Source organism: Cololabis saira, chromosome 10, assembly GCF_033807715.1.
Source record: "Cololabis saira isolate AMF1-May2022 chromosome 10, fColSai1.1, whole genome shotgun sequence".
Lineage (NCBI taxonomy): Eukaryota > Metazoa > Chordata > Actinopteri > Beloniformes > Belonidae > Cololabis > Cololabis saira.
Genome location: NC_084596.1, coordinates 48,385,323 through 48,409,847, shown reverse-complemented (window position 1 = coordinate 48,409,847; position 24,525 = coordinate 48,385,323). Strand labels below are relative to the sequence as shown.

General features: G+C 44.2%; 1 protein-coding gene across 3 annotated transcripts in view; it reads right to left on the bottom strand.

The window, feature by feature from the left end:
- si:dkey-181m9.8 (E3 ubiquitin-protein ligase RNF31) overlaps positions 1-24,525 on the bottom strand; it is a 101,889-nt gene that overhangs the window by 16,303 nt on the left and 61,061 nt on the right. For 2 of the 3 annotated variants that reach the window (XM_061733072.1, XM_061733074.1), the window contains 3 exons: positions 14,637-14,750; positions 14,503-14,569; positions 14,318-14,411 (listed from right to left, as the gene is read on the bottom strand). In XM_061733072.1, the coding sequence (XP_061589056.1) occupies positions 14,318-14,411; positions 14,503-14,569; positions 14,637-14,750 (275 nt within the window). The remainder of the gene's footprint in view (positions 1-14,317; positions 14,412-14,502; positions 14,570-14,636; positions 14,751-24,525) is intronic. The other variant, XM_061733073.1, reaches the window with a different exon arrangement.

The window sequence follows — 24,525 nt, the reverse complement described above, 5'->3', positions numbered from 1 at the left end:
AAAAATATATTTCATGTTTGCTCAAGAAGACGACAGCAATGACTTTGTCATCATCATGGGGAAGTTTAACAACCAATTTTTCCCAAGGAGGAATATTATCCATGAACGCGCATATTTTCACCAACGGCTCCAACGCACTCACACACTCACCCTGTGAGAACACTGGACTTTCCTGACATTCTGCTGGTCAGCCCTGGGGGTGAGCTGCTGTGTCTGGGCGGCTTTCATGCAACAACCAGTCACAAAGCAAAAGAATATCTTTTTACAGCCTACGTAGTACGTGGACGTAAAGTCAACAATCTCCTCAGCTGGGCCCACTCAGTAAAGATGAAACTTGGTGAGGCGAGTAGACGAGTTAAAAAAGCAATACCAGACATCTACAAAACCACAATGAACAAGGCCCTCTAAAAACTGAACCAGTCAAAATCCAGCTAAGAGACAATGCTGTACCATATTCTTTGCACACTGCATGCCGTGTGCACTTTCCCAAGTTACAGTAAAGTAAAGTGAAAGAAAGTGAAGGTAGCCATACAGAGGATTGGAGAAGGATGGTGTAATCGAGCCGGGGATAGAAATTACTGAATGGTGCACACCCAGGATCTGCATTGACCTGACAAAACTACAGTCCTGCAAACCATAATTGGCACCCCTTGATGTTTTGCATAACTGAGTGAATATCTTAAAAAATAAATGGAAATGTACCAAATTTATATCAGCAGGATCTTTTAATTGAAGGTCCAAAGTAATTTAACAAAGACAGTTGTTATTTCAACATATATATTGTAATTCCAAAGGAAAAAAAAACAGGATGTGCACTAATATTGACGCCTCTCCTTAATACGATGCTTTCATGTGGAGCTGCTAAACAGATTTTCCCAGCGATGTTGGAAACAATGTTTACAGTGACAATAAAGGATTCTATTCTATTCTAATATTTGGTTACACACCCGTTGGCAGCAATAACAGCCTCCAAACATTTCTTATATCCATCTATAAGCTTCTTGTACTTCTCGGTGGTATTTTCTCACACACTTCCTTTGCAATATGCTCAAGCTCTTGAATATTTGCAGGGTTCCTTTCTCCAATGGCAGATTTCAGCTCCCCCCAAATATTTTCAATTGGATTGAGAGCAGGACTCATTACTGGCCATTTCAAAATGGTGCATTTTTTCCCATTCCATCGTGCTTTTGGAGCTTTGGGTCTTTATCCGGCTGGAGGACCCATGATCTTCAGATGAGAATTGCTTGATAATCTTGTAATTTCATGATCCCTGTGATACAGTCAAGGCCTCCAGTACCAGATGCAGCCCCACAGCATTATGTATCCTCCACATTGCTTGACTATTGGTATGGATTTCTTTTCCTTAAAAGCTTTGTATCTGTAAACATACCCTCTGTGCGCATTACCAAAAAGCTCCACTTTTGCTTCATCCATCCATAAAACATTGTCCCAGAAGGCTTGTACAGGTTCTCTTTCAAAGATCAATCGTTCCTTTTTAGGTTTTTTCTTCAGCAATGAGGTCTTCCTTGGCCTCCGCCCATAAAGCCCTGGTTTGTTTAGTGTCCGGCGTATGGTAACCTACTTGTTGAAACAATGACCCCAGACTGCTCCAGGTTGGCTTTCAAATCTTTAGATGTTTGATGTGGTGTTTTCTCCACATTTGGCACCTCCCTTTGAAGATTTCTGTCATCAATTTTTCTCTTCCCCCACGTCCAAGCAGGTTCTTGACAGTTCCATGCCTGGAAAACTTCTTAATAACATTACGCACTGTTGAAACTGGGATACCAAGGTCTAAGGGGCGAATATACTTGCTGTTTGAGCCTGCGTTCGCGTTCACAAACAACTGCAACGTCGGGAAAGCGGAGAGCTCGTTTGTCTTGCCGATGCAGGCAATTGATGATGAGAAACACCGGCAATATTTCCGCATGTCCTCCGTTTCGTTTGACAACTTTATTAGATGGGATTGTCCCGCTAATTAAGCTCAAAACCAGACACGGCGAGTCCGAGACCGCAGCAGAGCTGTCATCCTGCACTACGTGGCGACAGGGACGAGCTGTAGCAGCCTGTTACAAGCATGTCGTCAGGATATTAATTTACCGAAATATCTGGAGCAAAGTCGGCAGGTGGAGCGACGACTGATCTTCCCACGAGAACGGATATAACGAGCATGACTCTGTATCTGCACCAGGACTGTGTGTTGATCTGCTGCCGCTGTTTTGACACGCACATTTGTCTCTATGTGGTGGCGATGTCACATCATAAATGTGAGGATAACAGCTGCTCAGCTTCTCTTCAAAACAGTCCAGAAGTTTCCGACCTCCGCGTCAAGTCACTTGTCAGCTGGTGCTCTAACCGGGACCAGCGCCACTTGTGGGCAGAGCAAGAACTGCAGGTTGCGTATGCGTTCAGTGTCTTTTGGAGAACGTGCCTGTCGACGCGTCAAACGAACGCAGGATACGCGTGGCGGCCACGCGTGTTCTGAACAGCAAGTATATTCGCCCCTTAGGAGATGGCCTTTTTCACTTTAATGAATTTAAATTGTAACGCACTTTCCATTCAATGAATCTCAAAGTGCTACACTTAGACCATTATTCATTCATACACATTCTCACTGGTGGTGATAAGCTACATTTGTAGCCACAGCTGCCCTGGGGCAGACTGACAGAAGCGTGGCTGCCATTCCGCGCCAAACGGCCCCTCCGACCACCACCAAACATTCATATACATTCACACGGGGCAAGCTGGGTAAGGTGTCTTGCCCAAGGACACTACGACAGCAACTGGGATGGAGCGGGATTCGAACCGCCGACCTTCTGATCTTTGGACGACCCGCTCTACCACCTGAGTTACTGCCGCCCCTTTGGAGTTCTTGTGCTTGCAAATAATAGCATTTCTGGACAGCTCACACACATAAAGAGGGAATAAAAGGTGGCTTTTTAAAAAATCTAAATGATCATTCTTTCGCTAATTCATGTCACATGGGTGGAGGCAATTCATCACAGCTGATCAATGTTTGTGATTTGCAATAGGTGAGTCAAATTGGGTTTCCATACTGATTTGCAGCAAAGGGTAGAATTATCATTGACACAGCAAGTATTATGTTTTTCTATGTTTTCCTCATAATTTTTATCATGTTAAATGTTTATCATTTGCTGTTTTGTATCAAACACAATATATATGTAGTAAAATGTTGTCTCACTTCAGTAGATATTCCACAATATTCCGTACAGCCCAAAAGTTTGGAAACACTTCCCCATTTGTTTGAATAAGAAGGTGTGGCCAAACTTTTGGTCTGTACTGTATACCTAAACTTCATGGGTGGCAATAATGGTGAGCAGGACTGTAAATAAGTCAAAATAGAACGCTACTCCCTACCTAACTCAGACGAGATAACAGCTAAGCATAGCGGTGCAACTGTGTTTTCTTCCCATGATGCAACCAGCGGAGTCCAGAAGAACTCCTAATGGGGAGAAAGATCAGAACAACACTCCCCACATTACAGAAGAATCTTTGACTTAACCGACCCAACAGAAAGACTGTTAAACGGAAAGATGCTGATGAGAAGGCAAAACAAGCTTTCTACTATAACTGCAGAAATGGAGCCAGACCTTTTCCACCACTACAACCTGGAGACACAGTCCTCACCAAGCTGGACCAGGACAAAGCCGGAGTGACACCAGCAGTCGTTTCGAAAGAGCGTGTGACTCCAAGGTCATACATCATCAACACACCACAAGGAGCAGTATTGAGGCGGAACCGCTGCCAGCTCCGGGCAGATCTTTTTTCACAACCTGCCCAAGACATCCTACTTTCATCAACTGACACGCCTGCACAGACATCAGGACAGTACGGGACCAGAGCTGGACGACTCTGCAGACCAGTCAACATGCTCCTCCTGTAGACACACACTGTTGTGTCAATCATAGGGCTGAGGGGGGATGAGGGAAACAGAAGAGAGACAGAGAGAGAGAAAGAAAGAATGAAATATGTATGTTAACTGAAAATCATCTTGTGATAGTCAAAGTGCCTCGGTTAAGTTTAATGTCATAATATTTGATTTAATAATTTATGGTTGCGTAAGATTAGAAGTAAGAAGTAAATAGCATAACGAATCAGATATCTACTACTATTATCCCAATTAATGGCATCTTGTTTATTATGGAAATATAGTTTCCTACATGCTAAGGATGTTTGAATGTGAAATATTTTCTGGCTGTTACTGTGTTCTGATTAGTTAAAATTATTGATGTTATGGAACACTTAAAAGGGAGAGATGTCATATGTAGTGGAACTAACCTTGCCACAGAAATGTGGAATATTTTGAGTGGCAGTTTATGTGTCGTTGCCTTAGTTACAGAGACGCTTTTCTTTGGCGATTTGTTAGATGTTGTGTGCTTGTCAATAAAATATTACGGATCAAGCCTACCCTTGATCATTTTACAATATTTGACTGACACGGTCCATGAAATGCTGATTGGTGTCATTTCATGTGAATGATCTACAGGACAGTATTTTTCTTCAACTACTTAAGTAAACACTAGCAAAGGTCGAAATTGATATCCAGAACTGTGTTGGTAACTCAACATATGGAGCAGCAAATATGCAACCTCAGTACAAGGGGTTCTCCAATGGCGCTTTTCCACTAGTACCTACTCTGCCTACACGCCTCTACTCCCCACGCCCCCGTCTTGCGCTTTTCCACTATGGGCCGAGGCGGGTGGAGGCGTCCCGAGTAGGTACTTTTTCTGTACCTATTCTCCCAAGGTTCTAAGCGTGCTGAGTCGGCCCTGGATCTGATGTCACCACAATACACGTCACCGATTGGTCGGGGGGCGGGGCTGTCAGACGTTTGAGTCAGGAAGCGGGAGTCAGCGCGAGAACGACTAGCGGCGATTTTATTCAACAGGCAATGGCAGCGCAAACGTCTGTTTGGTGATCCAACTCTGAGGTGCAGACGTTCATAAACCTGGTGGCTGACGAGAGAGTTAAAAAGGGATGTAGACGGGCGATAACGAACGACCATATCTACCAGTCGCTCGGTCACTTCCCAGCCCCTCGCGGCTCCAGCTGATTTCTCGTCAGCGCTGAGACGAACAAACAAAAAAAAGCGTCGCCGCTTGAAGCTTCTTTCTCTCTCATTTTTTAACTTGATATGGAACACAAGCCACAGACCCAGCAGCACATCTATCATCTCCTCCAGGTTCTACATCTTTAGTGTTGTTGTCTTCTCTGTTTAGATACACAATCAAATACGTCATAGCAGCTTCGCTCCAACCTCCTACTTCTCACCTGGGTGTCTAAAAACAAACGAGGACGAGGCATGCCGAGTCAAGGCGCGCTGCGTAGGTACTAGTGGAAAAGTGCCACATCGGGGTCATCACACTACTATGCAAGTACACATCTGGTGGTACTGTATGCACATGTTCATCACATGTTCTGGGAGACACCACAGGTGTCATGATATAAAGTGCCCCCCTTTTCTCCACTGTGAATGATGTTGCTGTATTTATCAAATACTCATACAAGCATATGAATATGTATGAATATACTGAAGCCGGCTAGTAAGATAAGAAATCCTTTAATAGTCCCACAGAGGGGAAATTTGCAAGTAACACTCCATCGCTATCAAGGACTATGGCTGAGGAAATGAATGTGGGGCACACTTACTTAGTCACACAAACACGCACCCCCTTCACAGCCTCATTTCTTTTTTACCTCCTCCTATCCTTGGCTGCAGCCTCAGGCATCTATCTACCCATGTCTTATGTTGTTTGTTCTCTTTGGACGGGCTGTACTGGAATGTATTTCATTGTGACAGGACGCTGGCTCAATGACAAATAAAGAATCTTGATCTTGTTTATGTAGGAGAAAGTGAGTGATGACACGCATCACAGACGACTGTGGCGTATCAGGAAGACCAGATGGTGAGCCAAGGAACAAGCCCTGAGCAAGATATTCGGCTGTTTCCGTGACCCAGACAATTGGTCCATGGGCCAGACCAGATATCAGCACCACTCAAGGTGACCATACTTACTTATGATTTTTTAAAAGATCCTTGTCTTAGACATGGATCTTTTCAAAAATCATAAATAAGTTTTAGCAGCCGACAGGGGGCGCTCGTGCGCGTGGATGGAGTAGACGCGTTTTTCTGGAGCTCCGTGCTGCTACCTCCATTATACAACTCAAATACTGCACTGGTTCATGTTAATTTGTTTATTTGCTGCGCAATCTGCACGGTGTGTTGCTGGTTATATTTTTAAACCATGCCACGGAAAGACGACGCTTTAAAGACGCCTTCCTCGGCGAGCTCTAGTGCCGCTAGCAATGAGGCTATTTTAGCCGCCATCAATAAACAGGGCCTCGAGGTTGCTAAGGTTTCTGCGTCGGTGGACGACTTAAAGAAGTCTATGGAGGGGCGCCTCGACTCTATCGAGTCGTGTCTCTCTGCTCTTCAGAAGGAACACCGTGAGGCTGAGCAGCGTCTGAATGACGTGGACGAGGTCCTGTCTTCCGCCGACTCCCGCATCACCACGCTGGAAGCTACGTGCAAGGAGCTGCAGGATGCTAATGGCCGACTCAAAGCTAAAGTGGATGACCTGGAAGGACGCTCCCGCAGGCTCAACATTCGCATCGTGGGCATTAAGAGGGTCCTCGTCCCAGCGAGTTTGTTTCACGTTTGATTCCCGAGCTGCTTGGTCGAGATAACTTCTCTAAGCCCGTCAAGATTGATCGAGCCCACCGAAGCCTGAGGCCCAAACCGCTTGCTAACGAGCGGCCTCGGGTCCTCATCGCCAAGGTTCATAATGATAGCGATCTTGTTAACATCTTTCGGCTCAGCAGGCAGGAGGCGCCACTACGCTACCACGGTGAGAGGGTTTTCATATTTCCCGACTACACCGCCGAGGTCTTGGCCCAGCGGCAGTCTTTCAACACCGTGAGGAAGCGGCTGATCGACGCCGGGGCCAAGTGCTCTCTACGGTTTCCAGCTAAGCTACAAGTGGTTCACAATAATACAGTGAACACCTTCACGTCTCCTGCTGAAGCCGAGCGGTTTGCCAACACACTGACAGATAAAAGCTGACTGTTGATAATGGCTAGATCATAACATCAATCTTCATACCATGCAAATATGCTAAATATATTGTGTATGTTTACAATATTGTGTACAGTTACATACGTTTTAAGTACTTTTGATAAGTAAATATTTAACTATACAGCATTTTATTTTAATTTTTTTTATTTTTTATTTTTTTTTTTGAGTGGAAGTGGGACAGGCAAGCAGGTGGATCTACCTTTGTTCAGTTAATATATCAGGTTATTCTTATTTTGTAATTGCACATTTATTTCTATCTTATGTAACACTGCCCGAGGTAATTCACTATTTTATTGATTTACTTTTTACTGCTGGATATGCCACTCCACGTTCCACACATGGCTTGTGTACTAGTACTAAGCACATTTTGGTGCAGTTTATTTTTGTAATTTTTTTACAACTTTTAATATCGGAGGTGCAGCCGGGGCTGCTAGTATAGACTGGTTTTTAGTCTTTTGTTTGCCGGCTCTGTTACCCAGCAGCCTCCATGCCAGCTAAAAGGGTTTGCCGCTGTGTTCCTTTTTTGCGGCTTTTTTTCTTTTGGGGGGGGTTATTTGTCTTTGTGTGTATGTTTGCCAGTTCACTGTTAGTTATGTGTCAGACCTTACTTCTTTTGTTTACCTCATATGATTCCGGGATGATATATTTCCAGGATCAGGGATGAGTCATATTACTTTCGCCTCTTGGAATTGTAGAGGTCTTGGGAAGGCCATTAAAAGGGGGAAGGTATTTTCTCATTTAAAAACTCTGTCATCTGATATTATTTTTTTGCAGGAGACCCATATCCAGCCAACTGAACAGAGGCGTTTAAGATCTGTGTGGGTTTCCCAGGTATACCAGTCCACTTTTTCTTCAAAAGCCAGAGGGGTGGCCATCCTCATCCGCAAAACTGTTCCATTTGTGTTTGACTCCTTGATCACAGACCCAGGTGGGAGATTCTTACTTGTCACTGGATCTATTAATTCAATTCCACTTGCTCTCCTTAACATTTATGCCCCTAATTTTGACTGCCCTGACTTTTTCTGTAAAGTTTTTAACCTGATAGCTAATTATAACAGTCACAACATTATTGTCGGTGGGGATTTTAATACTTATCTTGATCCTCAGCTGGACAGGTCCTCACTCAAAACGCCCCCATCACTCAAATCGGTTCCAACCCTGAATAACCTTGTGAACTCCTTAAACTTGGCTGACATCTGGAGGCTCCAGCACCCTCGTGATAGACAGTACTCCTTTTTTTCCCCTGTGCACGGTAGCTTCACCAGGATTGACTATTTTTTAATAGACTCCAGATTAATTTCTAACACAGCTAGCTTGACGTACCACAGTATCCTAATATCTGATCACGCCCCCCTTACAATAGATATTTATTTTAACTTACATCCGCCACGCTACAACTGGAAATTCAACCCTTCACTAAATTCAGATAAATCCTTTCAGTATATATCATCGAAGATAACAGACTTCCTACTTATTAATGATAACGGTGCCGTCTCAGACTCTATACTCTGGGAATCTTTTAAAGCCGTAATGAGGGGCCACATCATTTCGTTTCAGGCGTCGGCTAAGAGAGCCAGGACGAGTCGGCTATCTAACATTGAGGCTGAGCTGTCCGTATTAGAGGAAGCTTATCGTGTGGATAACTCTGAGGACACTCTTAATGAGATATTGTCAATTAAACATGAGTACAATCGCATTCTTGGGGAGCAGGTAGGAAATTACATCCGCAAGCTCAAGCATAAACATTTTGAGCTGGGCGACAAACCCGATAGATTACTTGCCAGGCAGCTGAAGGGTGTTCAATCTGACAGAGCAATACACAAAATTTCCTCCGCCACGGGGCAGCTTATAACCGATCCCAAACAGATAAACGACAGATTTCTTAATTTTTACAGTCTGCTATACACCGCTAAATCTACAGCTACTGACGCAGATATTGAGGGTTTCCTCCATCCTTTAAACATCCCATCTCTTAGCGACGTAGCTATGCGCAATATGGACTCTGACATCACGCTAGAGGAAATTAAAATCTCCATTCGCTCCTTTCCCAACTGTAAGGCCTGCGGCCCTGACGGTTTTGCGATGGAATTCTATAAAGCCCATGTAGATACTGTCGCTCCTCTTCTATTCCGTATGTTAATTAATTCCATAGAAATTGGCACTCTCCCGGCTACTCTTTACGATGCTCATATATGTCTCCTTCTGAAGAAGGATAGAGATGACACTAACGTTTCATCTTATCGTCCCTTAAGCTTACTAAACAGTGATCAGAAGATCATAGCGAAAGTTCTTGCAAATCGACTTAATAAACACATTGGCTCATTGATCCATCCCGATCAGACGGGGTTTATCCCGGACAGGTTTTCCTTCTCTAACACCCGGCGTCTGCTAAACGTCATGTACTCAAACAAGACACCTAACTCTGCTGCCATTTCCCTGGATGCGCAACAGGCATTCGACCAGATCGAGTGGAAATACATGTTTGCTACTTTAAATAAATTTGGCTTCGGTGATAAATTTATGTCACTCTTAAAAATGCTCTATGCTTGCCCTAAATCCTCAGTACTGACTAACCACGATTGCTCTGTCCCCTTTCTGCTGCATCGCGGCACCAGACAGGGATGCTGCCTCTCCCCTATGCTCTTTGCTCTGGCCCTCGAGCCCCTGGCTATTTCCATCAGAGCCAGCCCTTTAATCTCTGGAATCAGCTGTGGCACTACTGAATGCACGGTTGGCTTATACGCGGACGATTTGGTCCTGACTCTATCGGATGTAAGTACGTCTCTTCCCCCTCTGCTGGACCTTATTAAAAATTTCGGCCAGCTCTCCGGGTTCACCATTAACTGGGACAAAAGTGTATTTATGCCCCTAGCCGACGACCTTGATTCCGGTTTCCTTGAACATTTACCTTTTAAAATCACTACTGACCACTTTAAATATTTAGGGATTAATATTCCCAGGAACCCCAAGCTTCTATTCAAACTAAATTATTCCGGTATGATTGACAAGCTTAAGATAATGATAGACAGATGGAAACTCCTCCCCATTTCCCTAATTGGACGTGTTAATGTAATCAAGATGGTAGTACTCCCCAAATTTCTCCACATATTCCAAAATGTCCCTATTTTTCTTACAGCCGCTTTTTTTAAGCAGTTAGACTCCATTATTATTCCCTTTATCTGGGCCGACAAACCCCCTCGCATCTCCAAACTGCACTTGCAGAAACCCAAGACTGTTGGTGGCCTCGGTCTACCTGTTTTCCGGCACTACTACTGGGCCTGTAATGCTAGAGCCTGGGTTTACTGGAACTACGCTCCGGCCGTGTCTCGGCAGGTGGGCTCCCCTTGCCCCTCCTGGCCTGAAATCGAATCCCGCGCTGCTCTGTCGCTTACGGGGGCCTCCCTGGCAGCCATTTTATTTTCTGATTTAAATTTGTCTGTTAAACTGTTTAAAAATGATTTTATCTTGCGCAATTCATACAGGATCCTGAAACAAATCAGGGGTGTGCTGGGCCTCAAGGATCTCTCCATTTATGCCCCAATATGTCAGAACCCTCATTTTAAACCAGGTTTGCTGGATAGAGTGTTTATATGCTGGGCGGACAGGGGCTTGTCCACTGTCAAGGATCTTTACGTCAATAACCATTTTGCGTCATTTGCACAACTACAAGCCAAATTTGATCTTCCCTCTAGTCATTTATTCCGATTCTTCCAAATCAGAGATTTTGTCAGACAGGCATTCCATCAATTTGAATCCATGCCCGATCAACACAATTTTTATGCACTTATGACAAGACACCCCACCTCTAAACATTTGATCTCCCAATTTGTAGATCTTTTTAGCTCTGAAGCCCCCTCCTCCCACATTAAGGAAGCTTGGATTGATGATATTGGTGAGGACATCTCAGATGAGCTTTGGTCAGATTCACTGGACAGGGTGCAGAAATGCTCTATCAATGCCAGACTTCAGCTCATCCAGTTTAAAGTCATTCATCGCCTTCACTTCTCCAAGACCAAATTGCATAGAATATTCCCCACAGTATCTCCCACCTGTGATAGATGTAAGTCTGCTAGCGGGACGCTTTGCCACCTTTTCTGGGCATGCCCTAAGCTCAGGACTTTTTGGGATAATATTTTTAAGTACTTTAGTGATATATATAATATGCAGGTGCTCCCTGACGGTCTTTCTGTGATACTTGGCTGTTCTGAATTTACTCTAACACTTCCCAAAGCACTGCAAACAGCCCTTTTGTTTGGTTTGGTTGTGGCGAAACGAGTCATTCTGCGGGAGTGGAAGTCACCCTCTCCTCCATGTTTCAAAAGGTGGTTAAATGACATGGTCACATGCATCTATCTCGAAGAAATTCGTTACACTCTGTCTGATTCCCTGCCTACATTTCTCAAGGTCTGGGGACCCTTTATTGAACACTTCAGGAAGGATAGACCCTTGCCTCGGACTTGATTTCACTTGCTATGAACACTGTGCCTGGTGTGTGATTATCGTGCTCGGATCGACTTGAACTTTATTTTTTCCCGCCTCTCCTGCTTATACGGACGCACAGCTCTTCCGGCCTCTTGGACAATCCCTGGTCATTTTGAGTATGGTCTGGACTGACATAGCCTTTTGTATCTTTTATACAGCTATATGTGTATATATATTTATATGATCATTGTTGTTATCTCCTTTTTTGTCTTTTTTTTTTTTTTTTTTTTTCTTCTTGTGAACTGGCAACTGTTTGTTTGGTGTTGTGTGTCTGTTTTGTTCTCTTTGAAAAAATAAAAAAGATAATGTTGAAAAAAAAAAATCATAAATAAGTTTGGTCACCTTGAGTGGTACTGACAAGTGAAATTTTGGGCTCTGGCCCATGGACTAAATGCCCTGTTTGTTGAATTGATCATAACATTGAAAAGGTCATCTCTTTTTTAGTGTTATTCAATTCAATTTGATCTATATAGTGTGTGTTACAACAGAAGATTTCTCTAGGTGCTTTTCAGAGACCCAGAACATGACCCCGAGCAATTATTACATAAACATAACAAACAATGGATTGGTCTCTCCTTTCCTGCTCTACCCGGTGCTGGCCTTTGGCAGGACGGTCCCCACTGATGATTCAGGTCCTGATCAAGGTTTCTTCCTAAAGGGGAGTTTTTATTAGTTTTTGTAATTAGGGCCCGAGCACCTTCAGTGCGAAGGCCCTATTGTATCTGTAGGAATTTTTCTTTCTTTCTTTCTTTCTTTCTTTCTTTCTTTCTTTCTTTCTTTCTTTCTTTCTTTCTTTCTTTCTTTCTTTCTTTCTTTCTTTCTTTCTTTCTTTCTTTCTTTCTTTCTTTCTTTCTTTCTTCTGACGAAAGGAGGGCCTTTTTGCCCCCCTAAACGTGCCCAAAAAGTCACCAAATTTTGCATGCAAGTCAGGCCTGGCGAAAAATTTGATATTTAATGGTTTGCATTAATGGGCGTGGCAAAATGGCTCAACAGCCCCCCTTGAAAACTTTGCGCCTCAAGCCCCATAATACGGTTTGACGTACATGAACGAAAATTGGTACACACCTGTATCATGTCGCAACTTAAAGAAAAGTCTCTTGGCGCCATGGCCGAAACCAAACATGAAGTCGGCCATTTTGAACATTCTGAATTAATTGCGTAATTTTGGAGCAATATATGCCATTCCTTCGAGAGTTAATTCAGCCCGAACCGTATCGTGAACCCAGATGTGTTATACATCAAAATGTGCGTCTCCATCCTGCGACTACACGCATTACTTTTCTCTTTCAAAAGTGTTACCGTGGCGACGCTAGACGCCAACAAGCGGACCCCCCCTTCATCTGATTGGTCCATATTTGATAGTTCCCCAAAAGGCACCAAATTTTACATGCAAGCCAGACTTGGCGATAAATTTGATATTTCATGGTTTGCATTAATGGGCGTGGCCTAACGGCTCAACAGCGCCCCCTAGAATACTTTTATCTGCCATAACTTTTGAATGGTTTGACATAGGAAGTCGTGGGTGGTGTCATGGGACTCTGTAATGAGTCCTTAAGCTTCGTTGGCCTTAATTAGCCCCGCCCCTTCTTCTGATTGGTTGTCCCGATTTCCTGCTATAACATTGGAATGGTTTGACATAGAGAGTCGTGGGTGGTGTCATGGGACTCTGTAATGAGTCCTTAAGCTTAGTTGGCTTTAATTAGCCCCGCCCCTTCTTCTGATTGGTTGTCCCGATTTTCTGCTATAACTTTGGAATGGTTTGACATAGGGAGTCGTGGGTGGGGTCATCAGATTCTTTATGGAGTCCTTGACCTTCATTGGCCTGAATTAGCCCCACCCCTTCTTCTGATTGGTTGTCCCTTTTTTCTGCTATAACTTTTTAATGGTTTGACATAGGAAGTCGTGGGTGGTGTCATGGGACTCTGTAATGAGTCTTAAGCTTCCTTGGCCTTAATTAGCCCCGCCCCTTCTTCTGATTGGTTGTCCCGATTTTCTGCTATAACTTTGGAATGGTTTGACATAGAGAGTCGTGGGTGGTGTCATCAGATTCTGTATGGAGTCCTTGACCTTCATTGGCCTGAATTAGCCCCGCCCCTTCTTCTGATTGGTTGTCCCTTTTTTCTGCTATAACTTTTGAATGGTTTGACATAGGAAGTTGTGGGTGGTGTCTTTTCTGATATGCTTATGGGGGGCGGTGGCCGTGAGTGCGAGGGCCCGTTCATCGCTGCTTGCAGCTTTAATGTTATGTAATAATGATTGCTTGGGGTTCATATTCTGGGTCTCTGGAAAGAGCCTAGAGACAACCTCTGTTGTAATAGACGCTATATAAATAAAAGTGAATTGCATTGATCTGAATACTCTCCAAATACAAACTACTGACCGATGCCTATCATGATACAATCACAGACAGAGTTGCAGAGACCAGTGTACCGCTCAAATGCTTGCTGATGATGTGAGTTGGGATAGTTTCATATCATATCTTTGGGACAATAGCATTAGATTGTTCTTATACTTAATATAAAGTATTCATGTTAAAATTACAGTCCCACTTGTGCCTGTCCTGCGACCTCTCCAAACCAAGCTCCCAGGCTGAGTTTTAACCCCAGCCCACCCCTACCTTGGATTAAGCGCAGCTCAACATGGAATAAACCGGGATCAACTTGCATTAAACTCCGATCAACTGGGATTGAACCTGGGTCAACTGGGATTAAACTGAGATTAAACTGGGATTTGTGGTCATACTGGCAGTATCCTCTGTATTCAGGATGTGTAGGTTGTCCACATGGCTCGTCCCACATGCCACCGTCATCTCTGAGCTCCATCACTGAACACGCTGCTGAAACATGAACATAGCAATAAATCAAACTCAAAGAGCCGAGGTTGGAGCAAGTCAATCAGACACCGGTCACCTGTCTGACTGAGCTCACCTGTCTGACTGATGTCAGGTGGGCTGCTGCTGGGAGGTTTCACCAAGGAAGGAGACACTCTGTAATACTGAGAGGGACACGCCATCAGCTCTTGTACACCGGAGCAGGTGGTTGTACCTAGTCCTGACACTCACCTGCAACAGCAAATGTAGACGGCTCACACTCCAGTCTCTCAGGTGGTACAGGCAGTCTCTGGGGTGGTGAGCGTGGAGGCCTTTGCTTCCACAGTCGCCAGAAAAATTACAGGACTGAGGACACAATAAGACAATTGTTATGTCTGTGCAACACTTAAGGACTAGAAGTGATCTGACGGCTCTGGACCAGGTGTGGACCAGGATTGGAAAAAAAATGAACATGTTTCTAGTAAGTAAGTAAGTAAGTAATGTTTGTTAATATAGCACATTTTAAAGGTTAAAAGCCACAAAGTGCTATAAACCTCACGATAAGACACAGGAAGCATAAATAGAGAAAGCCTAAAACAAACATAATGAAAAATACAAGAATATATATGTTCTTAGAATACATCTACTGATTGAACCTGAACATATCATCAGTCATGTATCCTGGGTTAATAGGGTGTTTCAGGTCTTACAACATTATACACCCTGGCCCAGGCGACCCAGCCGTGGTTGATCAATCCGCGGCTTGTGTTCAGGTGGCACTCACTTGTCCCCATGGTTCTCCTCTCCGGAGCCAGAGCCATCACGAGGCTTTCTCCGCTGCCTCGGTGGTGTTCTTGATGGCTCTGCTCCTTGCTGTTCCCGTAATGCCCTACGCACTCAAGGCTTTGTGGAATGAGCGCCCCACAAATCCCCTGCTGACAACTTCTATGGGCATACATCGTGCCTTCCAGCCCTGTTGACGACATTCAATGACCAGATGTTCGTACTTGGTCCTCTTCCTTTCATGGGCCTCCCCCAAGCAGTGCTCCCATGGCACCGTCAGCTCCATGATTACGATGTTCTTGGTGCTCTCTGAGACTAGGAAGATGTCTGGCCTCAGGCTGGTGCCGACCACGTGCTGGGGGAACCGTAGCTGCTTCTCCAGATCTACCGCCAGTCTTTGGCAGTTGCCAGGATCCCTGCTGGTGCCTTCTTGCCACCTGCCTTTGGCTGAACTCCTGCTTTGATTAAAGCAATGGTGTTGGTGGTGTTGCACACCTGGCTGCCGCTGCTGATACACCTGATGATGGCCCATCCGAGCCCAACGGATGAGCTTTTCCAGCCCTTGGAGGATCCACCTGCACCCTGGCACTGACTCCGCGGTGCCGGTCAGGTTGTGCATGAAAGCCCTGATTGGGGGTTGACGAGTCCCTGATTGGGTCCGTGGGCCTCTGCACTCTGGCTCCGCTGACTTCACTATATATATATATATATATATATATATATATATATATATATATATATATATATATATATATATATATCAAGCCAACGTCTAATTAAAAGCCTGTCTAGATAAGTATTGCTTTAAAATGAGGTACCCCACATGACAAGCTTGTGGATTCTGACATGAGTTGGTTTGCAAAGACAATGAAACTTCTGCCAGAAAGATACCAATGTAATCAGTCTAAGCCAGGCCAAATATAGCAGCTATAGCCAGACGTTAAATCCAGCAAAACCAGAACTGTAACATCCCCAGAATCAGCTGCCATTGTAGCGTCATGATGGACTATAAGTAAAGCTCTTTCCATTGAAACCTGCTTATGGAAACCAGACTGAAACCTGTCAATACAGTGTGATGCGTTAAAAAAAAAACACAACTTTCTCTAGAATTTTAAACACAAATGGCAGTTTGTGCAGTTCAACTACAGCGTGCTTTAGGAAGCTTGGGACCACACCTGTTAAAAGAGATGTGTTGCATACAGAACTGTAACGAGATTATATTCGCCAGTAACGCAGTAATGTAACGGGTTACAGTTGTAATTTGGGTAATCCCGTTATAGTTACTCTAAGACAAAAAAAAATATGTTACTTTAGGTATTATTATTATGGTATTATTGATAGATCGCGTGACATTAAAAAAATTGACGTCAACCTATCATCCATCCCGTCTTTTGATTGATATACAGGGCAGCCAATCAGATGACATCTGAATTTTGTCTGAGGTCATAGGTCGCTGCGCATGAGCAAACAACTGCGCTAAGTGCTAACTAACTAGCTTGTGAGCGAGTTACGGCCAGTTTTCAGCCTTTGGTTTTTTCTAGGGCTGAAACGATTCCTCGAATAATTCGAGTAATTCGATTACAAAAACTGATAGAGGAATTTTCTCTGCCTCGAAGAATCGTTTAATTTCTTTTTTTTTTTCGTTTAATTTCACCAGCTCAAATCCTCGTATTACGCCCGGACTACATTTAATGCGAGAGAACGCGCTGACGCTGCGCCATACATCCATGCGCTGTGCACGTTAAAGGGGGAAGAAAGAGGCGGCGGATATGTTTGTTTTGTAACATGTCATGCTCAGGCAGTCTGCAATGGCCCAGGCGGGAGACACATGCAGTTCAGTGCTTAACTTTTATTTTTAATCCACGCTACAGTATATTCTTCTGGTCCGTTCTCCTATGTTCCCCCTCTAAAGCCAAAAATTATTGTTCCGCGTTAAATCAATGCAGAGTCTACGGTGCTCTCCGGCGAGGGCGGAGAGCGCCGGTCCGGCTGGCGGTACTGCACTGGCGTGCAGGCTCTCCACGGCTACGCCGTAGCCTACGGCGTAGGGTACGCAGCGACGCGCACCATTCTGCGTTGTTGTAACGCGGAACCATAAATCAGCCTTTACCCGGTATATAAACCTCTGTTCCCGCTACAGTTTTAACTAAAAGAAAAGGCAGAAAATGTCAGAAAAATAAAAACGTAATAAAGCTAACTGGGTAGTTTTCAATTTTAGGTCCGTAGTCATTCATGGATAAAACAAGCAGCACTGGTGTCTAATGTGCTCCAATACAGCAGGGCTCATCATTTTATTTTGAACACTGCCAAAACTCTAACTTAAAACTTAACTAGAACTTCAAATTTGCTTGACACAAATGAAAGTTCAATTGAAACACGTGGGAAAAACACCTAACCTTTTAAGTTATGTGTGTTATCAGGTTTCATGGCATTTTTAGGTTAGAAATAAGAACATTTCTTGGTAAGATCCTTAGTTTTTTGAGTGAACATAGTTAATTGTGTTGTGTTGTGCAATATTGGCTCATGCGATATAAAGAATCCTCAATATATTTATAAATAAATATATGTTTTGCATTTTTTGTAGTAGGTGGTAGATCATTTTGACTTGATCATTTTATAAGTAGCTCTCATGCTGAAAAAGTGTGAGCACCCCTGCTTTAAGCTTTTCAGCTACATGTAGAACGGGAGAACAGAAAAGAAAATCAAACTTGCCTTTCATGCGTCTTCCCCGCGTTGCGCAACACTTGTCTCACTTAAGGCTGATTTATGGTCCCGCGTTAAATCGACGCAGAGCCTACTGCGTAGGGTACGCAGCGGCGCATAACGTACGGTGCGCATCGCCGCATACCCCCGTGCCGTAAGTTCTGCGTTGGTGTAACGCAGAACCATAAATCAGCCTTTAACGTGAACTTACGGGATTTTACTGGACTTCTGGTTGTTGTGTATTGACAGCCTGAGTTTGTCCCTACAGGGATCCGGTAGCACCCCCCTGTGGTATATGTTGTGAAGTGACGTCATGTTTCCCTGTGTCCTGAGTTGAAGTGAATACATGCAGACGTGCAAAGATTCCTGGTCTCCGTTTCATCTTTAATTGTTATATTACAAGACGACCAAGTATATAACAAAACTGGCGACGAGGTACGGCCTCACGTTGTTGGTTTTTTTTTTCGGTGGAAAGTCCGAATTTACTGAGTTTAATTGGCGCGCGTACGGCGGTGCTAAGCTAAGCTGCTCCGGTGTGTGGACGGGGCCGTGACGTGTCGGAGGACAGCGCTGCTGCGGGGGGAGGAGAAATCTCCGAGGTGGAAAAGAGGAGTAAACAAAAAAAAAAAAAGGGAAGGACTGTGTGACACAACTGAAACACAATAAAAGCAGGGAGTCAAGGATGGCAGAAGGATAAGACTAATTGCTGGAGGAACATTCAGAAATGGCTGCGCTGGTCGGGAATATTGGACCATTTGATGAAAATATAGAACAATGGAGTTCATACACGGAAAGGTTTGAATACTTTGCCCTTGCCAACAACATCAAAAGTGATGTTATTGTACCAACGTTTTTAAGTGTTATGGGAGCAAAAACATTCAACCTGCTGCGCAGTCTATTGCAACCTGCCAAACCAGGAGATAACTCCTATGACGAAATAGTGACAATATTAAAGAATCACTATTCCCCGAAGCCACTGGTCATTGCTGAGAGATTCAGATTCCATAAAAGGAACCAGGAAGAGGGTGAATCTGTTTCACAATTTGTAGCTGTACTGAAACAGTTAACTGAATATTGTGAATTTGGACACTCACTCAATGATACCATACGTGACCGGCTGGTGTGTGGTTTACGCAGTGAGGCTATCCAGAAACGGCTACTGACTGAAGCTAATCTGAGACTGGATAAAGCTATTGAGATCAGCACATCAATGGATATGGCTGCCAAAGAAGCACAACAGCTAAGTGCATCAACCCAAGTGCATAAGATGTCCGCTGAATCCACCAAGAAAGCAGCGCCTGGTCAGCTATGCTACCGTTGTGGAAAAGCAGGGCACCAGGCACCGGAGTGTTGGTGTAAGGACTTAGACTGTAGGAACTGTGGTAGGAAAGGCCACATCGAACGTGCCTGTAGAAACAAAAAGACGCAGACACACAAACAGTTCAATGATAAAAGGGGAGGTGGTTTCCACAGAAACAAAAATAAACGTGTGAACAAGATGAAACATGAACGGGATGAACAGAGTGATAATGAGTCCGATGAAGATACTGTACATGTTTTATCGGTTATGGACAATGATGATGATGGATACTGGGTCACACCACGTCTGCTACACCCATCGTTCCTGTCATGAAAAAGGACGGAACTCCAAGAATCTGCGGTGATTTTAAAGTAACTGTAAATCCAGTGCTGACAACAGAAAAATATCCATTACCCCTCATCGATGACCTTTTCTCATGTTTGGCTGGATGACAGAAATTTAGTAAGATAGATTTATCTCAAGCATATCTTCAGATGCATGTGGAACGTGAGTCACAGGAGCTGCTGACTATTGTGACGCACAAAGGACTGTACAGGTACCAGAGGCTCCCTTTCGGGATCACCTCTGCTCCAGCACTGTTCCAGAAAGCAATGGACCAGCTCCTCAGTGGTCTTTCAGGGGTTCAGTGCTACCTGGATGACCTGCTCATCACAGGACCGGATGAGAAGTCGCACTTAAGAAATCTGGATGCAACACTACGGCTGGAGGATTACGGTTTGAAAGTCCGGAAAGACAAGTGTGAGTTCTTCAGACCATCTGTTGAGTACTTGGGACATGTAATTGACTGCACAGGTCTCCACAAAGCCCCATCCAAGGTGAAGGCTATTGTGGAGGCCCCATCTCCCAAAAATGTGGGTCAGCTGAGATCTTTCCTTGGCCTGCTGACATACTATGCAAGATTTGTGTCTAACCTCGCTAACGAACTTAAGCCACTACATGAACTGCTTAACAAAACGACAACATGGAAGTGGACAGACAAATGTGAGACAGCTTTCAGAGATGTAAAGACAGCCCTCGCCAGCTCTGAGGCTCTCGCCCACTTTGACCCCAAACTGCCACTTCAGCTGGCATGTGATGCCTCACCTTATGGGGTGGGTGCAGTCGTGTCGCACATCATGCCATCTGGAGTAGAGAGACCGATTGCCTTTGCATCGAGGACGCTGAGCAAAGCGGAAAGCAATTACGCTCAGATTGAGCGCGAAGCGCTGTCTATAGTTTTTGGAGTTAAGAAATTCCATCAGTATCTCTTCGGCAGGAAATTCACGCTGCTGACAGATCATCGACCATTAACCTCCATCTTTGGTCCTCATACGGGCATTCCATCGCTGGCGGCCAGCCGTATGCAGCGATGGGCTCTGCTGTTGTCTGCTCACCGGTATGAGATCAAGTACAGGAAGTCAGACTCTCAAGGCTCCCTTTGCCTGTCACACACTCTGAGCCCACACAAGCGGAGATATTGTACTTCAAGGATGTGTCGGCTGCTCCAGTCACCTCAGCTCACGTAAAGAAACACACACGCACTGACCCGGTTTTGTCTGAGGTCATGGATATCATCGCTCGGGGAGAGGAGGAGAGATGACACCCAGCTTTAAGCCTTACCTGGTGAGACGAGATGAACTTTCGATCCAGTCTGGATGCTTATTGTGGGGTTACCGAGTCATAATTCCACCATCTCTTAGAGGTAAAGTGCTTGCTGAGCTGCATTCTGGACACTGTGGTGTGGTGCGAATGAAAGAAATTGCACGCAGCAATTTTGGTGGCCGGGCCTGGACGCTGCCATAGAGGAGAAGGCGAAGTCCTACTCTGACTGCCAGAAGGTAAGAAATCTCCCACAGCTGGCACCGTTACACCCATGGGATTGGCCTGCAGAACTGTGGCAAAGAGTACACATAGATTTTGCTGGACCACTAGAGAACCACATGTTCCTAGTGGTAGTCGACGCCCACAGTAAATGGCCAGAAGTCGCCATAATGAAGAGCACCTCTTTTGAGAAGACCATTGAAGAGCTAAGATCCATCTTCAGCCGTTTTGGTCTCCCACAACAACTCGTTAGTGATAACGGCCCACAGCTAGTGTCTGAAGAGTTCAAGACGTTCATGGAAGAGAACGGTATTCAGCACATTAAGTCTGCACCTTATCACCCCGCTACTAATGGGCTTGCGGAAAGATTTGTACAGACTATGAAGCAAGCTCTCAAGTCCTCTCAAAGCACGCAGTCCCTCAACCGACGCCTTAGTGCATTTTTGTTGTCATACAGAAATACACCTCATGCTACAACAAAGGTGTCTCCTGCTTCGTCTATGTTTAAGAGACAGCTCCGCACTCGACTTGACCTTCTGAAACCACAGAAGACTAAAGAGATTGTTCACCTTCAACAAAGAGCTCAAATGGGAAGACGAGCAAAAGCAAAGTTCAGGAGCTTCACAGCAGGAGATAAGGTGCTCGCCCGGAGCTACACCAGTGGTGTTAAGTGGACACCTGCAACAATTGTGGCCAAAACAGGTCCTGTGTCATACACAGTGGAAACCAGTGATCATCTCGTCTGGAGAAGACATGTTGATCAATTGCTCCACGCTTCTGGTTCATGTGATGACTCATCTCAGAGACCGTCTGTTGTTCCCGAGCTGGAGGTTCATCGAGAGCACCATCACTCACCGGAAGAGCCCCAGAAGCCGACTTCAGAGATGGACAGTGTTCCAGGCACACCTAAGTCTGCTCAGGTGCCGATGTCAGGCATCACTCCCAGTCCAGAACTCATTCAGTCCTCACCAAGAGACACTGTGGCTGACTTACCCACAGGTCGTACTTACCCCAGAAGAAACAGACGGCCTCCTGACAGACTGTCATTATAGTATAGCGACTAACCCATCATCATTGGAGCAGAATAATTCTCCAGGGTTCAGTCCGGTTTGAGGTAGTCTACCCTCTCTCCGTAGTTATAGTACTTGTTCTATAGTACTGACATGTTTATTAAAAGTTAATTATAGATTGTTTATTTGAAACCAAGACTTTGATTAAGAGTACATCAAAAGTAAAGGGGGAGGGATATGTTGTGTATTGACAGCCTGAGTTTGTCCCTACAGGGATCCGGTAGCACCCCCCTGTGGTATATGTTGTGAAGTGACGTCATGTTTCCCTGTGTCCTGAGTTGAAGTGAATACATGCAGACGTGCAAAGATTCCTGGTCTCCGTTTCATCTTTAATTGTTATATTACAAGACGACCAAGTATATAACACTGGTCATCTGGCCACTGCAGTAATAAGGTTCCAACTACAGGACTGTCTCAGAAAATTAGAATATTGTGATAAAGTTTTTATTTTCTGTTATGCAATTAAAAAAAAAAAAATGTCATACATTCTGGATTCTTTACAAATCAACTGAAATATTGCAAGCCTTTTATTATTTTAAAATAGCTGATTATGGCTTACATTTTAAGATTAAGATTCCCAGAATATTCATTTTTTTTTAGATAGGATATTTGAGTTTTCTTAGAGGAGCCGTATGTAAGAGCAATAATAAAACGAATCATAAAATGACCCCGATATGTCAACAGACATTTAAAAATCATGTTCAAGGCAAGGCAAGGCAAGGCAAATGTATTTATATAGCACAATTCAACACAAGGTAATTCAAAGTGCTTGCCCTCAACTGATGTTGATGCTCCACCCTCCACCTATCTCCCAATCACAAAGTCAGTAGTGTTTCGGCATCCGGGTTGCCAGCTCGGCTCTAATTATCGCAGCAGCCACTACGAATGTGTGTGATGAAAAAATGTCTAGCTTTCCAAAACCTAAAAGACCTCGTTATGAATCAGAGTTACGTCATGACAAGGTCCGAAATAAAACAAGGATTTGTATAGGAGAAGCTTTTGATAGATGGAGATGGCTGAAAGCGGAGAAGAATTTGAAGACAGACGCCAACGTTGCTGATTTTCTCCTGGACAGGTAAGATCCATAGCTAAATATTTGGCTTTCATATATAAATACCGTATTTTTGCGATCATACGGGTGCCGTGTGGAAAGGCGCACCCTCAGTTTTGTGTCATTTCTGTATTTAAAACACACACACGGCGCACCGAACCTAAAGGCGCCGTCTACACACGTACACACGCGCGCCGCAGAACACACACACAAGCACACGAGTGTGCGTATTTAAAAATAGAGCGGGAGCAAAACTTTGTTTGATTGTAGGCTACTTTATTTCAGTTTTTACATTAATCAAATCCATCGAAGTCCTCATCCTCTGTTTCTGCATTAAAGAGCTCCGCTAAATCAGCTGTGCCAGTCCCAATCTCCTCGCTTTCAGAGTCACTTTCCGTGCCGTGCGGCGCCTCGGACTTGCCGGCTTTTGCAAAAGCTCGCAAAATAGTCCCAGCAGACACGTTAGCCCACGCATCAACAATACATCTGCAAACTGTCGACGCGCACGTACGGTGCATTCTGCATATCTGCATTCTGCAGCCTACCTGGCAACCTCTGGTCGGGGAGGAAGGGGGCGGGTACACGCCGCTCAACAGTATTTTGAAAGTGACTGCAGTACCAGTTTTGGCCATTTCTTACACACGGCTCCTTTAAGCTGTAAACCATGATCAGCAATATTAAAATAATAAAAGGCTTGCAATATTTCAGTTGATTTGTAATGAATCCAGAATGTATAACATTTTTGTTTTTGTAATTGCATTAGAGAAAATCACAATATTCTAATTTTCTGAGACAGTCCTGTATATGTTGTTCATTGGCAATCGAGTTATGGTGCAGCTCAGGTGATATTGCGGAGTAATCCAAAAGTAATGTAACTAGTAATGTAACTAGTTACTTTCAGCAACCAGTAACTAAGTAGTGTAAGGGATTACTTTTTTTAAAAGTAACTAGTAATATGTAATGGATTACTTTTTTTGAGTAACTACCCCAACACTGGTTGCATAGCTCTACAATACAAAGGCCAGTGGAGTCAAAATCATTTTTGAACAGCACAGGGGGAATGACATCATTTGAAGTGGAAGGTTGTTTTTCTTTGTTTGAGAGGAGCCAGACGCTGTAGGGACCACTGGGGAAACAATGGAATAATTAGGATCAATTAGGACCTTAGGATTTTACTTATTTGAAGTTATAAGTTGAAATATTTAGTTCTGGCTGTACATATATCATTCAAGGAAGACCTCAGTTCCTTGAGGGGAAGTCTGCGAACCTAGAGTTTAGTTGATTTCCACAGGCATTCTACTTTTTGATTGTTCTTTCTTGCATTTTTCTATGGATTAATGTTGTGTGGGGGATAAGGCCATATTTCATAGGTGCCACCACATCAAGAATGTCAGAGCAATGACTATTACAATA